The 15,355-nt window shown below is 41.9% G+C and overlaps 1 protein-coding gene across 8 annotated transcripts in view; it reads right to left on the bottom strand.

The window, feature by feature from the left end:
* MEF2A (myocyte enhancer factor 2A) overlaps window positions 1-15,355 on the bottom strand; it is a 92,742-nt gene that overhangs the window by 18,102 nt on the left and 59,285 nt on the right. For all 8 annotated transcript variants that reach the window (XM_055002337.1, XM_055002332.1, XM_055002334.1 and 5 more), the window contains 2 exons: window positions 14,343-14,562; window positions 13,642-13,701 (listed from right to left, as the gene is read on the bottom strand). In XM_055002337.1, the coding sequence (XP_054858312.1) occupies window positions 13,642-13,701; window positions 14,343-14,562 (280 nt within the window). The remainder of the gene's footprint in view (window positions 1-13,641; window positions 13,702-14,342; window positions 14,563-15,355) is intronic.

The raw sequence follows: 15,355 nt of genomic DNA, 5'->3' as shown, positions 1-15,355 counted from the left end.
GGGGCTCTTCGGAGCGAGGAAGCATCGAGGCGGTTGGGGAATATGGGGTGCCGTGGCCCAGCTGGACTACATGTGGCTGTAGGTTTGTAGAGAGTTACAGTCTGAACATACAGAAAAATGTCAAAACAATGTTTCCTACCAAGGAAAGTCAACACACACATTTGTTTTGTGTCTACATCCCAAAGAGCAAATAGGCACGCTTGGCTGGAACACAATCAAGGAGGCACTTATGAGAGGAGAAAGATTTTAGTTCAGTAGCACCTTGAAGGCCAACAAGATTTCCAGAGTATAAGCTTTTGAGAGCCGGGGCTCCCTTCATCAGATACAAGCAGGAATGGAGATCCCTAAACCCTTAGGTCCCAGTGTTGTGAAGAAGGGAGCCAGGATGCTAATGTGCAAAGCAAACGGTAGCTTGATTAGAGTAGGCGAGGAAATGCAGAAAGTTAGCGTCTGTAGTGAGATAAGAATCATATGTCCATATTCAGCATGCACTGAGGAGGGTAGTGTTAATGAACCCAATGAATTTAGAAATTCACAATAATGGACAATCCCCCCCCCCGCCCCCATACACACTCAGGGCTGAACAGGGACATAGGATTCTTAACTCTCTACAAATGCTAATTTTCTGCATTTTCTCCCCTGCTTGCTCAAGCTGATTACATTTTCCATTGTACCTTGGCATCTTGGCTCTCATCTTTGCAAACCCCTTCTCACCTTCTGACTGGGATGTAAGGGCTCAAGGATCAACATTCCTACTTGTATCTGATGCAGTGAACTTGGACCCTCAAAAGATTATACCCTGGAAATCTTGGTGGTTTAAGATACTACTGGACTTGAATCTTGCTCTTCTGTGCAGACCCGTATGACTACCCACCTGAAAGTATCTTCAAGGAGATGAAGAGGAGTTACACTTAACCTCAGGCGGGTAGCCAGGTGGGTCTACAGTAGAAGAGCAAGATTAAAGACCCACTAGATTTCCAAGGTATGAGCTTTCGAGAATCAAGCTCCCTTTTCCCGAAACCATCCACCAATAGCTAAATATTCAAGGGGGCCTGGGCACTCTGTTTATAGAAACAGAATGCAGTTCTGTAGTAAGCAACATAATAAAATGAATGGGCGTCGTTCAGGAGTGTCTGGTACCCTAAGTGCACTTTGCACAGAATCTTTGGTCTTTCATTACACAGTGATCTTAGTAGATGAAAAAATCCATTCCTACAGCTGTGTTTACTCCAGTCTGCCATTTATCAGCATGCTCTCCAAAACTACAATTCAATAGATTTCTTACCCAACCCAATGTGATATTTTTTCTGTTAACAGGCTGCAGAACAGCACAAGCATGAACAATATACTATTAACTGAATCCAAGTACTCCCCTGTGCCCTCTTTTATTACAGCAAGTTCATGTTAAATTTAGAGGCATGCAAAAAAAATATATTACTGGCTCTGCACTCTGTGTCCAAGTCTCCAGAGCTAATGAGCTAAGAATTATATGTTAATGAAGTGTGTTAATAAGATACAAGAGTGGCTTTCAAAACTTCCGGCTTTCAGAGAATACTTCCAACATGAACTCGTTGGCCAAAAACACCTGAATATTTCCTATCAAATCTGTGCTCATTAAGCCGATGTTGGATCGTATTCATGAGCTCGCAATGACTATGGTGAAGATGAAATTAACAATCTCCAGCCTCTGTTTTTTTAATCTACCCTCCTCTAGAGAGGTGAAATTGACAAAGCCTTTGACTCTACCTAGCATTTTAAACTAGACTTCTCAGCAAATAATGTGTCTCCCTACACTTGAGTGTCCCCATATAAGATGTCTGTGTAAGTCATATGAGCCTCACCTGTCACTGTGCATGAAGAAACTTTAGTGACTTTACTGAGGGAACTCAAAAGTTCCTGAAGAAAGTCTGAAAGCATAGAATAACGCTTCCTGGATACAAGCATAAATCTCCGCATCCATTGTTCTAGTCTCCTTAACACAGTTTACAAAATAAGCTATTTAGAATTGAAGCCAGAGGGCCTAGAAGCCTGTAGCTCTGCTTAGGAACGCGCGGAGGCTTTTGCACTCTGTTTGGACAACTGAGCAGTCAAGATCCTGATACGCTTGCCTGGCCATCATGCCAAACTGGACAGACAATGGCATGTAAAACAGAGTTTGATGTTTCAGACAGAATCAGTTGCACCCATGGTTGCACGGAAAAGCACATTAAATAGCCGCATTTAGCAAAAATGGCAGGAGAGATTTCAATCATTACGGGAAAAGCGTTTAAAGGCAATAAGCATCGGTTGTTCTTCCACTCCTGACCACCTCTCTGTGAAAACGTCACACACACCCATTTTTAAGTGAGTCCATCAAGAAGAAAACCCCAAGCATTTCGATTTTTAATGATGTTTTGTTACTTTTCAGATTATATTTTATTGGAACCCACGGAGACTCTCTCTCTCTCTCTCTCTATATATATATATATAAAGGTTTTAACAAAATGAATAATGAAAAAGAAAGAGAAGCTGCCAATCAACAACATTTGGCAACTGCATAAATTACGCATTTCCCAGTCTTCTGCTGTAGCTGTTTTTTAGGGCTTTCCCTCCTGCATCTACTTCCCCTTCCTCGTATGGCTAAGATTTAGGCTGAGCCCCCGGCTTGTCTTCCTCAATTGAAGTACAGCTTTTAGCTGCAGGCACAATACAATATTTTGTTATGATTCTAGTTTCAAATCTTGTCATGTATGTGATCTCAGACTGGGCCCTAAAAGCTTCCTTGGGTCTATTCTAAAAGCAAGATATGAAAAGTTCTTAGGAAAAACTTGCTTTTAATGTTCACACAATGGCTGTAGCTTAGCAACAATATTACACAGATGAAAGAGTTGCACATCTGGAAGGACAGTAAATGTAACCAGGCTCTACATACACATACACAGGGCTTTTTTTCAGTGGGAACGCAGTGGAACGGAGTTCCAGCACCTCTTGAAAATTGTCACATGGCCGGTGGCCCCACCCTTGATCTTCAGACAGAGGGGAGTTTAGATTGCCCTCCGTGCTGCTGGAGCAGCATGGAGGGCAATCTAAACTCCCCCCTGTTTGGAGATCAGGGGGCGGGGCCACCAGCCATGTGACCATTTTCACCAAGGGCAATTTAAACTTTTAAAAAACTCCCCCCTTGTTCCAGCTAACCCAAAGTGACGTCATTGTGCAGTCCTGAGTTCCACCACTGAGTTCCACCACCTCTTTTCCCAGAAAAAAGCCCTGCACATACACATAGGGTTTTTTTGTGTTGGCTAGGGCTGCTAGCTCCAGGTTGGGAAATTCCTGGAGATTTTGGGGGTGGAGCCTGGAGAGGGTGGGATTTAAGGAGTGGAGGGAGCTCAGCAGGGTATAATGCCATAGAGTCCACCCTCCAAAGCAGCCATTTCTTTCACAGGAACTCATGTCTGTCAGCTGGAGATCGGTTGTAATTCCGGGAGATCTCCAGCTACCACCTGGAGGCTGGCAGCCCTACCGATATGGTATAATGGCACATTTCTGGTAGGTGGGGGTTAGGAAGATCAGGCTGCAGATGACAGGCCTGCAAAGAAGGTGGCAGGTGAGCTTGAAGTCTGTACCAGACCATCTAGTATCCTGTTGCACCTGAGCCCATGAACAGCAGAGGGGATAACCAAATGCACTGGCAGGTAATTGCTGGCACCTTTTCTTTAAAAAATCGAAAACAGCATCGTGTGCATAATAAAGTCAAGCATTTCGTTCTGGGACCTAATCCCAAAATGAGGAGTCACAGAAAGATGGTTGGCTGACAGAATCAACGGATAAGGCAGTATTTACATAACACGTCCATTTGATTTTTAAGAAGTTGGTGCTAAACGTCTAGCAAACCCATCTGTTCTTCCAGTCCATTTACGCAAGATGGTTTTAGGCACCTACAACGGTGGGGGGGAAATCTATTTGCAGGGCAGCCAGCAGAAATCCAGTGAGCAGGCTGATCCGCCGCCACCCCGGCTGCCCAAACAACGCAAACAAATGAAGCGGCTTTAAATCAAAAACAGGCCACCATGGCTTCATCTAGCCCATGAGCTGCACTATGACCACTCCTCACAAGGAATGAGTCTAATTTCCTTCACCCAACAGACGCATCACTCCAACATCTACAGACTTATTCTTCGGCCCTCCCAAACCCTAGCCTGACATCCTAACCACTGTGCTACAGGTGTGCGATCTTGGCTAAATAGCCAAATAGCTAGATTTATGACAAATCTAGTATAATCCAACCATACCAGATCAAATTGAAGAATCCCAGATCGGATCCAGACAGCCGAACTCTGCTGAACCAGATTTATTCGGCCGCAGGCAGCCATAGCAGAGGCGGGGCAGCAGTAGCGCACTGAGAGGGCAGTGGTGTGCAATGGAAGCAAGCTCCGCACTGCGGCAGGAGAGCAGCGTGAGGCTCGCAGGGACAGGAGGCAACAGGCAGAATGGATTCCCATCCTACCCCCAGCCCCAGTCCCCACTATTCAAGCTGCCACTGAAGTGGGGCATAAATGAAGTAAATAATAAACAATCAAAATATAAGCAGCAAGAGAAAGGAGAAAGAAAATAGAGTATTTTCACTACCCTGACCTCAGCTAGAGAAAGCTACACCGTTTTCTTGGTGCTCATCCCATACAGAACACCTTCACATGCACATAAATCTGCTATTCACGGGCTTATGGGCTCTCCACTGCTATCAGAACCCTTGGTTCCAAGTGAACTTGTTAGTGATAACTGAAGCCACTCACCCCAATTTATTTCAACTGGACATTTTCAGGTGGGTAGCAATGTTGATCTTCAGTAGAACAGCAACATTCGAATCCAGAAGCACCTTAAAGACCAAAACAGTTTTCAGGGTATGAGCTTACTGGAGTCAAAGCTCCCTTCATCAGATACAAGTATCTTTGACTCCCTTAAGCTCATATCCTGAAAATCTCGTTGGTCTATTTCTAGACTCAGATCTTGCTGTTCAACTGCATAAATATTAAGAAGCTCAGGAAATCACACGATTACCTGAAAGTTTTCTTGGTCCCTTTCAAAAACAGAAATCTTCCATCTTTCTGTTCCACAATAGTCAACGTACCTGAAACTTTATTTTAAGAAAAATGTCTGGAGGAGAGGACTAAAACCCCTAAAAGTCCACCTTCCTGCCTACGGAAGCACAAATATATCTAAATGGTGCCTTGACCCCTGCTCCCAGAGACACAAAAATCCTGCAGCAAGGAACCTCATCCTATTGATTGCACTGACCTACATCTTGTAACCCACCTCAAACTTCAATGAAAAAGTGTGCTATAACTAAAAAATAAAATAGGGAAAAATAAATAAAAGTGGCCACCAGCTCAACTAGATTGGGAGCCCCTGCACGAAGCATGGCCACTTGAAATAATTATTTCATTTGAAGTAATGCCCCGCTGATTTCAATAGCAGGTTCTTCAAAACAACCATGTTCACCAGCTCTGATTTCTGTTTATCCTGAGAGGAATTACATCAGTCCAGGGCACTGGTCAAGGAAGGCAATTCCTGTGGTTCGTTTTACAAACGACGCTGGAAGCTCATGTGTTAAAGTTGTTCAGCTTTTACTTCCACACCCAGAACAGTCATTTCCTGAAGCCCTGATAATAAGGGGCTGTCAGTCTTTCAGAGAACATTTCATACCCTTTAATGGAGCTGTCAGAGTAGCATTTCTCAATTCAACTCTCTGTGCAGAACCCTAAGCCAGAGAAAGCAACTGGTCAAAAGCACTCTGCCTTTTAGAAAGCCATTTTCTAGTCATGGGCTTTATAATAAGGAGGTCTGTTTAGAAAAGCAAGCTGTAAACTCCATGTAAGACAGACTCCGACAAACGATTTCTGCTAAAGCAAGCATACTCGCCTATACTCAAACTGCATATAGTGCAAGTCCTCATATGGAGAACAGCCGCTGAGGACCTAAAAACGTTTCTTGTTCTTCAAAACCTTGCAAGCTGCCCTTTACTTAGATGCAGAGCTGGTGGCAAACCAAGAATACCAAATCATAAGCACAAGTGAAAGCACAGGATTTTTTCACATAAGGTCAGGTCAGGAGCCCAAGGCAGATAATGATTAGGAGATGATGTAACCATCAAGCACTTTCCCAAATGAAGCCAGGGTAACCCTTTATCTGCCATCTCTTACTCACCCTGCACAATTAAACACACACACACACACACACACACACACACTCCATTTAAAACTAGGAGTTTGCACTTTTGGACACAAGGACTTTAAACAAGTGAAAACTGGATATATCTGGGAAAGCACTGTAAATGAGGTATTACTGTATATTACGGTGAGAATATATTTATATCCCTTTCCTTTTATTCCCTTAGAAGCTCACTGCTTCATAAATCTTGAGCAGCGGAAAATACTTGTTGCTTATCTTTTTTGGATGCAAGGGCTAAAAGGACTGAGACATATTTTGCAATTGCTAAGGTAAATTTAGGATCCTTATCTGTAGAATATATGTATATATTTTTATTTACTGAAGACAGTACTTTATTCGCTTGCAAAAATGTGCTGTTCGAATGTACTTGATTACCAAGAGCAGCGCTACTGCACTACGCGCCATGAGCTAAAAGACTGAAACACAATTTTTCACGCTTGTTGGTCAGAAACAGTGATTACTGTTAACAATATAATTAGTCCTTATGAAATAAAAAGGTACTGCCTGGTGGGCTAGCCTAGAAAAGGCAGAATGGTCAAGCACTTCCATTCAACAGCTACATATTCTCATTGTCATGTGTTTAACATGGCATTTCTCAGACAATGCCCCCTCTTCCAGTCTGTGGTGCAATATTTAATTCTGACATTGCTGGCTTGGGTTTCACTTGATAAGAATCAAGATCTGGCTCTGGAAAGTGTTCTTTGTCCTTAGTATTCTTCTGAAAATGAGTTGTGGTTTTTTTATGTCAACTTCATGTTGACAGCAAAAAAACTGAAAGCTTTGTGGGTTGAAGAAGTCGAGGCATGTAAAAAATCACAGAAGAGAGCATTCAAGTTCCTGAGCTTACCATTCTCTAATCTCTACTATTCCATTGTTTAATTAATAACCTTCTCTCCTGTCTGCAACTAAGCCTCTAGGCAAATCTGGGCTTGCAAGCACACTTTTTGTATAAAGATCAGATTAATGAAAGCATCACACATAAACACACTGCTGTCTTATCAACTGAATGATTCCGCACACGTTGGATAATGCGCTTCCAATCCTCTTTATAGATCATTTGGAATGGATTTTTGTGTGTGCGGAACAAAAAATCCACCTCAAACGATTGATAAAGTGCATTGAAAGTGCATTATCCAACGTGTGCGGAATCAGCCCTTGTCTAGCTGAAATCAGAGGCCTTTCAAACGTTGTTCAGGTTTAATAATTTCTTGGAAAGTGAGCTCTGCATCTGTGGAGCACCAAGTTGAATGCTTTTTATGCATCCTTGAGTCTGAATATAGCATGCCAAAGGCAAACTGGCTCTTAAATAAGCTATCAGGACAGACAGCAGAGAAGAAAGGGGAGGAGGACCAAAGGCAAATGCGTACTCCTGCCCCTCTGCAAATTTCCTCTCCCCATTTACAATTCCAGAACATTATCCAGCCATCAAGTTTCAAAGTTGAAATAAAAGGGTATGAACTAGAGCAATGAAGGTCTTATGCTAAGATGTTGTTTTTTTTATTCTGTATTTAGGCTTTTGTATTTCACCTCTGGAAGAATCAAAGTGATTTATGAATGGCTCTCTTACAAAGCCACCAATCTGTTGACAGAATAAATAAAAAAAAGTCAGGTAAAACTGATACCTTTGACACCCTCTAGCAAATATTCCTCCAACAAGTATTGCTGAACATTTTCCCCCACCTCAATTCTGCTTCCAGTCCACCTCCTTAGCTTCTTGCATGCAGCTTTTATTTTACTGGAACACCAGTATTATTTACATAGCAACCACATGAAACACTGAGCCAGTTCCCGTCAACTTAGGACACATTTGCCATTCAAATCTGGCAGCTGTCTATCTACTTCAAGCCATAACCTCTCCTTTCATTTTAATTTTTCTAGGACATCTTGTGGTTCTGAGTAATCATCCCTGGGAAAGGTTTGCTACATTTATCTTGGGACTGAGGGGCTCCAATGTGTTTATACCATGTTTTTCTGTCAAGCAAGCTGTCTTCCGTCTCAGGCATAGTGAAACCTACTAGTGGACCATCTGCGATGTACTCAGTAGTGCCCTTAAAGTCACACGACCCATTCACAAGTACGTATGTGCATCGACATGAAACTGTGATGCTAAATGTTTGCCTGGTTTGGGATGAATGTGCCTAGAATATACTTAAAAGAACTATTAACTGTATTAACTATTAACAAGAGCTGGCCTTTTTGGTGGCAGTACTACAATTATAGAACGGCATCCCCAGGGAGGTTCGCCTGGCCCCCTCAATGCTGATCTTCAGGAGGCAACTGAAGACATTTTTATTCACAACTTCTCTCAATGGGTGTTTATGTTCACTGACAGTCCTAAACTGTGTTTTTAAACTTTCTTTTTATTCATTTTATAATTTTTTAATTTATATTGTAAGCCGCCTTGAGTTCCTGCAAGGTAGAAAGGTGACTAATAAATGTTTTAAATAATAAAGAATCTTTTACCCGCAGTGGCTTGATCATACTGGGAAATCACACTTGCTGTTCTAAACTTTGATAAACGTTGGAGGAGAATTAGTTTGGTGTTCTCTTGTGCCAAAGATCCTTCTTATGTGCTCAGGGCTTCGTGTTGCCCTGAGAGTGCCTGTTCCCATAGTCATAGATCCAGAGAAGCTAGCCGTGTTAGCTTGCAGTAGCAAAATAGCAAAGAGTCCAGTAGCACCTTTAAGATTAACCAACTTTATTGTAGCATAAGCTTTTAAGAGCCACAGCTCTCTTCATCAGATGCATCTGACGAAGAGAGCTGTGGCTCTTGAAAGCTTATGCTACAGTAAAGTTGGTTAGTCTTGAAGGTGCTACTGGATTCTTTGCTATGTGTCCCATAGTGACTTTATTTGTTTAACTTTCTTAGTCCATCCTTCCAAACAGTCCAGAGAGGCTTACAATAAAATCCTAATCAAACAATAAAACGAATACCAGCTCATCCTAATACACCGCTAAACATGCTTACTGGGGGTGAGATTACATGCCCACCAACCACTAGGTAGTGCTGCCCAATTTGCTTCTAGTAACTCTTTAACTTCCAGCATTACTTAAAATTAAATTTCCAGCTTTAGTAACTGACGGAATAACCCATTGCTTTCCTTCTGCTCTTTGCCTTACAAGAGACTGATGTATTCTGGTTAAAGCTGGGGAAGACAACTCATTAAGTGCCTGCTTTTAGATTCTCAAAGGAAGCAAAGCTATTTCTTTGTTTCTCTACTCTAGTACATTTTGGTGCATCTAGAAACCTTTTTGCGCTTTGTACTAACTTAATCTGATCCAATTATGGTGACAACTGTTCCAGGGCTTCATTTTAAGACTAAACAAGCTACAGGCTTTCTCACCATGCCCTGAGATAGTTCTCTCCCCTTATCTCCCCCACGTTGTGCTTAACAGCCGGTGTTATATACTGGTCCTCTGAGGGCATGGGAAGTTTCTTATTGATGTTAAGGCAGTAGGTTATCTCACAAGTATTTACTTTCTCTTTCCCCGCTGCCTCCAGAAGTGTCCTTGAAGGCTGGCTGCGGCCAGCTCAAAATGTATCCTTCTTGGGAACTGAGATGATTTCATTCTTTGTTCTGTCTAGCCTAAACCTGGCTTCTCCCTTTCACCTCCCTCCCCACCCCCCGCCCAAACCTGGCTCTTTCGAGCCCAAAACTTTAACGGTCCTTATCCTGATGGCGGGAATGTTCCCTATAACTAACATCACCAACCCCATTTACGTCACTTCGGCCAATTCATCCGTCTGAGCACCTTGAACTTGATGGATCTCTAATAAAGTTACTTCAACCGATACACCTGTGTGTTTGCTGTGGAGAACTTGGGGAGTCTATCTGTCAAGGATGGGCAGCTGGCCTGATAAAGATTTTCAGGAAACTCCAAAGCTCACTCACTACTTTGTGGCTACTGTTGGTCCTACAGATTTTGCCTGTGGCTAGTATGGCTATCTACACAATTTGCTTATGCAGGTTCAGTTTTTCTTAGTGAGTCGCAATCAGCACTATTAAACAGTAACCTATGTAACACAGAATATTGCAAACAGCTTCCAAGGCATAGTAAGACCCTAGTTATGACTTCTAGTACTTAAAAAAAAAAAAAGAGTGCTCAATGACTGGTTGATCCCCAATCAAGTTTCACACAGCCAATGGCTGCAGCAATACTCCTCTCGACTTTGTTGCATTTCCAAACTGCTTATTTGCTGGAGATGACAGCTCAGTATAAAACCTCCAAAGTGCTGGAGAACATAAAAATGTGATGGATACGTCAAAGGAAGTGAAAAATGAAGAGTTCTTTGTAAGTAATGAAAAGTCGCTTTGGTTAACTGTCCAACATTCTTAATTGTCAACAGTTTTGAGATTGTTTATTTTACTTTACTTCATTTATACTCCACCTTTTGCCTCACTTTACCATGTTCTCCTCTCTTCTATTTCATCCTCGCGACAAGCCTGTGAGTTAGGTTAGGTTGACAGCATGTGACTGGCCCAAGGTCACTCAGTAAAGCTTCCTTGGCAGAGCAGGGATTCAAACCTGGGTCTCCTAGATCCTAGTTTGACACTGTTAACCACTACACCACACTGTCTGGCACTGACTAGCTCTGCCCAGACAATGCCAAGTCTTTAAACTTTACAGCACAGCCATGAGATGAACTCACAGAAAAGTAAGTCCCAAATGGCCGCTGGGATCACAAGAGAACGTGTTGAGAGTTGGGTGTGAAGTATTACTTGTTTCACCCAGAAAGAAATAAATGTTGCTACATTGTTAAAAATGCAAGTGGTTTATCATCAGTTCATATTCCAATTTTAGCAAATCTTTTTTCAGAACACACTTGGCAGGCTATTTGTTGGGCTGCAATTTAAACTTCCAGGATGACAAAAGCTAATAGCCACCTGCCATTGTGTGTCAATTCAACCAATGGGCAAATCGCAGCATCCTGGCAATTCAGCAACACAGCATCACCTGAATGTCTTCAGAGTTCTTTTTTGGGACTCATCTTGCAAGCTCACAACCAAAAGAGTTACAGCCACAAGTTTAAAACGATCACCAAAGAAATTGTCTCCGAACCGGACACCATTTCATTGTTGGTGGGTTTAAAGCAATGCTTCCCAACCTTTGGGCCCTGGGTTTTTGTGAATCTGGGTTGCAGGTTTTTGCCATTACATTGACTGAAGTAAATTTTTGCTTGGATGCCTCAAGCAATGGTTATAAAAAGGGGCAAACTTAAAAATGTATGAAACCAATGGCTGTCAAAGACTTAAGATCCAAAATCCACGTGAAACGAATTCATTGGTTCACCATACCAAGTAAATTTGAACCTGTGAATCGCCAAAACAAACAGGTTTGGAACCACTGGTTTAAAGGATGCCCGAACTCTTCTACAAAAGATCATTACCCTGCAGAGCTGGTGCAATGAACTGACTGAGCTAGCAAACCAGACACTTCCCCAGAGAAATCTTCCTTCAACCACGAACTTCCTAAAACTGCCTCAACCAAGCCATTCTTGCAGGGCCCCAGCCCAGACATGCAACACACAGAGAATACTGACAACTTCCAAGGTTATTGCATGTATACGCTGCATGTATGTAAGCACTCTCATAATGAACTATGTGCCACTGAGTTGCAACCAACCATGGAGTTTTCAAGGCAAGAGATGAGCAGAGGTTGTTTGCCATTGCCTTCCTCTGCAATAGGAACCCCAGGCTTCCCTCGCGGTCTCCCCTCCAAGCGCTAGCCTTGGCCAATCCTGCTTAGCTTCCAGGTTCTGATGAGACCAAGCTCGTTTGGGCTATTAGGCTGCTGTAGCACAGTGGTTTAGTGGTTCGGCTATGAATCAGCACTCTACTGGTTCGAATCCCTCTACTGCCATGAGCTCAGCAGGTGGCCTTGGGTAAGCCGCTCCTCTCAGCCCCAGCCCCCCAGCTGTATTGTGGGGATAATAACAACACTAAATTGTTCACCACTCTGGGTAAGGCACTAATCTGTCTAGAAGAGCGGTATATAAGCGCAGTTATTATTATTACTATATTATGCACTACAGCACTATAGAGAAATGTGAAGAAGTATTTCTACTTTAACTGATACTTATTATACCAAATGTTTGTGGAGCTACATATAGGCAACATGGCTAGGAAAAAATCTTCAAAAAGGGTTAGTCTAAAGAACAGCTGGAACAACCGTTAAAACAGAACAGGTTCAGGTTTTAGCAAACAGCATACAAACTGTAACCTTGGCTCACACGTATAGTCTTCCAATCTAAATTCCAGACCTTTAAGCTACTCATTTATGGTAAGGCCCAAACATTAGTAAGTAGGTCATTTTTTTTAAAAGGCAAGTACTCTCTCTCTCCATTCTGAGCTAACTGATCTTCTACCTCCCAAATGGGAGGGAGCAAGTTGTATTACCAGCAGATATTCCCGCTGTCTTCCTGTGACTTCACAACTGGGCCACAAATGACTCCACAAGGATGTAAGCAAGAAACACATCTCCCTAACTTACCAACAAGTACAAGGAGAAAAAGAAAAACGGAAGATCCCCTCCAAGTCTACGGAATCTGGAGGTGCTTCTTTGCAGTATAGCAGAGAGAAGGCTATGAATGCATACTGCAAAATAAAATAAAGAGTTCTGCCTCGCTTAAAAAGACAGACAGACATAACATTTATTCCAAAATGAGCTTTTGCAAGTCACAGCTCACTTTTCCAATGATCAGTGCCAGACTCATAGGGCCACTCTCTACAATATTCGCACTGCAGCCCAACAGCAAAAATCGTTGACTGCAGAATTACACAGTGAGATGAGTTATGGACCCAGAACCTGAATCCTTCATTCAGCAAATGAATCACTTCATTTTCTTCGACACTACACTGCTGTGGAGGGATGTATATTTCACGTAATAAAGCAACAGCTTGAACTATAAAATAATCATCATCATTTAAACAAAGCTCACAATGTCTAGCCTGCATACATATTACCACCTCCGCCACTTAGAGAATAATTAACATGACAGCGTGTCTGGTGTCAATCTGGTATGCTAATGATTTAACAGAAGACCGGCACTGGAAAATGTACTTTTACAACAATATATAAATGGTAAAGAAATCTTCACTGTTCAGTTGCTTAAAATGTTTCGTTTTTTAGATGTTTGCCAGAGTTTGATTTCTAAACAATAACAAAAGAGGATTATTTGAGTTTCCCTGCAACTTCAGGGGTTAAAATGGATGATGTGGGGCAGCCTAATTTTTCAAGCACTTATGCACATTTATGTTCAGACAAAACAAGACCAGCATTGGCACATATGCCCACAGAAAAGATGCAGAACAGATGCTTGGACATACCTTGCTCCCTCAAACTGGAAATTTCAGTCCTGAACAGACAGTTCAGAGTAGCCTAAGCTTTGCTTTCTTCAATAAGTTTTTAAACCTTTTATTACACTTAAACACTTACCAACTGGACTAGAACCAGCTCCATTTGGCACTGAGAGATCCGCCGTGGATAACATGCCAGCTGATTGAAGAATAAAGAGGAAAAGCACATGTCAGTCCTTACAAAAAAGAATAAATCAATATAAATCTAACATTAAAAAACACAACACTCAAAAACCAATGGGAGAACATTTTGATCTTGACATTGCATTGCCAATCTAAAAGTGGCAGCCGAACAAAGAAGTTTCAAGAGCAGATTACAATGTGAGATTGCTGAACTTGAGTTCATTCACAAGTTCAAAAAAACGCACCCCCAACCAAACGCTGAACAGAGACATAAGATTCTTATCGCACTACAAACTCTAATTTCTGCTCTAATCAAGCTGCATTGTTCCTTTACATCCTGACTCCCTTCTTTGCTTCATCCCTCCCACCTCCTGACTGGGATAATAAGAGCTCAGGGATCTCCACTCATACTTGTATATGAGGAAGGGCGTTTCGACTCTGGAAAGCTTATACCCTGAAAATCGTGGTGGTCTCTCAGGAGTCACTGGACTCAGAACCCTGTTGTTCGACTGCAGACTAACATGGCTACCTACCCGAAACTAGACTTCAGTCTTGTAATGAATTAACATTGATTTGTTGAAACTTTTTTACATTCCCTTCCCCAGCAAAACAAAACAAAAACCCAGAAAGGTATAAGAGGAGGAAAAATCGACTTACTTGCACTTCCTGTGCTCGGTGGCCTCTGAGGACCTCCAGGGGAGACGTTTCGATGCAATGACGCTTGAGGGGGACTCAGCATTGTGGTGTCTGTCAAGGCAGAACTTGCAGCCAATGCTGGGGAAACAAGGGAACTCCCAGGATTGCTGTAGGTTAAAGTGTTGGGGCTGGACACGGGAACAGTGACGGACATTGAGAAGTTCTGCTGTGGCAACCCAGGCTGAAAAGAAGGGGGTAGAAAGAGGAGTCAGCAAATGTTATAAAAATGACCATTTTTTCCCCAAGTTTTACATCCAACAAGTTAAGAACACGGGCTTGTACCTTTTCTAAAGAAGCAGATTTAAAACATTCTCCTATTGAACAGACATCAAGTATCATTAAATGCAGAGTGTTTAAACTGGCACGCACAGCACTCTCACGCCTGGTTAGAAATAACCCAAGAGCTCCAATCGCTTCAAATATTTATCATATGGAAGTTACGTTATATATTTTTTAAAATTGTGAACCAAAAATGAAAGATTATGAGCATTCATTCACCTGTTAATTTCAAGTTTAAAAGAACACAACATCTGGATTATTCCTACAAAGAATTCTGGATAAACTATTGCATTTTAAAAATGCATAAAGCATCTAAACACAGGAACCTACTGGGAAGAAGAAAGCCTAGAAATGTGCTACCAGGTAGTACTTTCTTGATCACAAAGCGAATTTGATATATACACATTATCTCATCCTACATAGGCATCATGTTAAAAGTTCCTGAAAAACTAGTAATACCTCACAGTAGCAGATATTAAAATTATCCCATTAAATATATTTCAAGGCAAAAAAAGTGGCAAATTCATACACTGTTCTTTGCAAAAGCATGTTTAAAGAACTACAGTTTGGCTAATATGCATTTCACTAAAAGAAATGAACCCCTATACAGGCCTTCCAAATAAATTATAGTGAATAATTGGTAAACTTCATAATAATTTAACTTTGGGATCAGTAACTGAGCAACAAAACTTTAA

The sequence above is a fragment of the Eublepharis macularius genome, chromosome 18 (assembly GCF_028583425.1).
Source record: "Eublepharis macularius isolate TG4126 chromosome 18, MPM_Emac_v1.0, whole genome shotgun sequence".
In the NCBI taxonomy this organism is placed as follows: Eukaryota; Metazoa; Chordata; class Lepidosauria; order Squamata; family Eublepharidae; genus Eublepharis; species Eublepharis macularius.
This window is presented reverse-complemented; position numbering and strand designations above follow the sequence as displayed.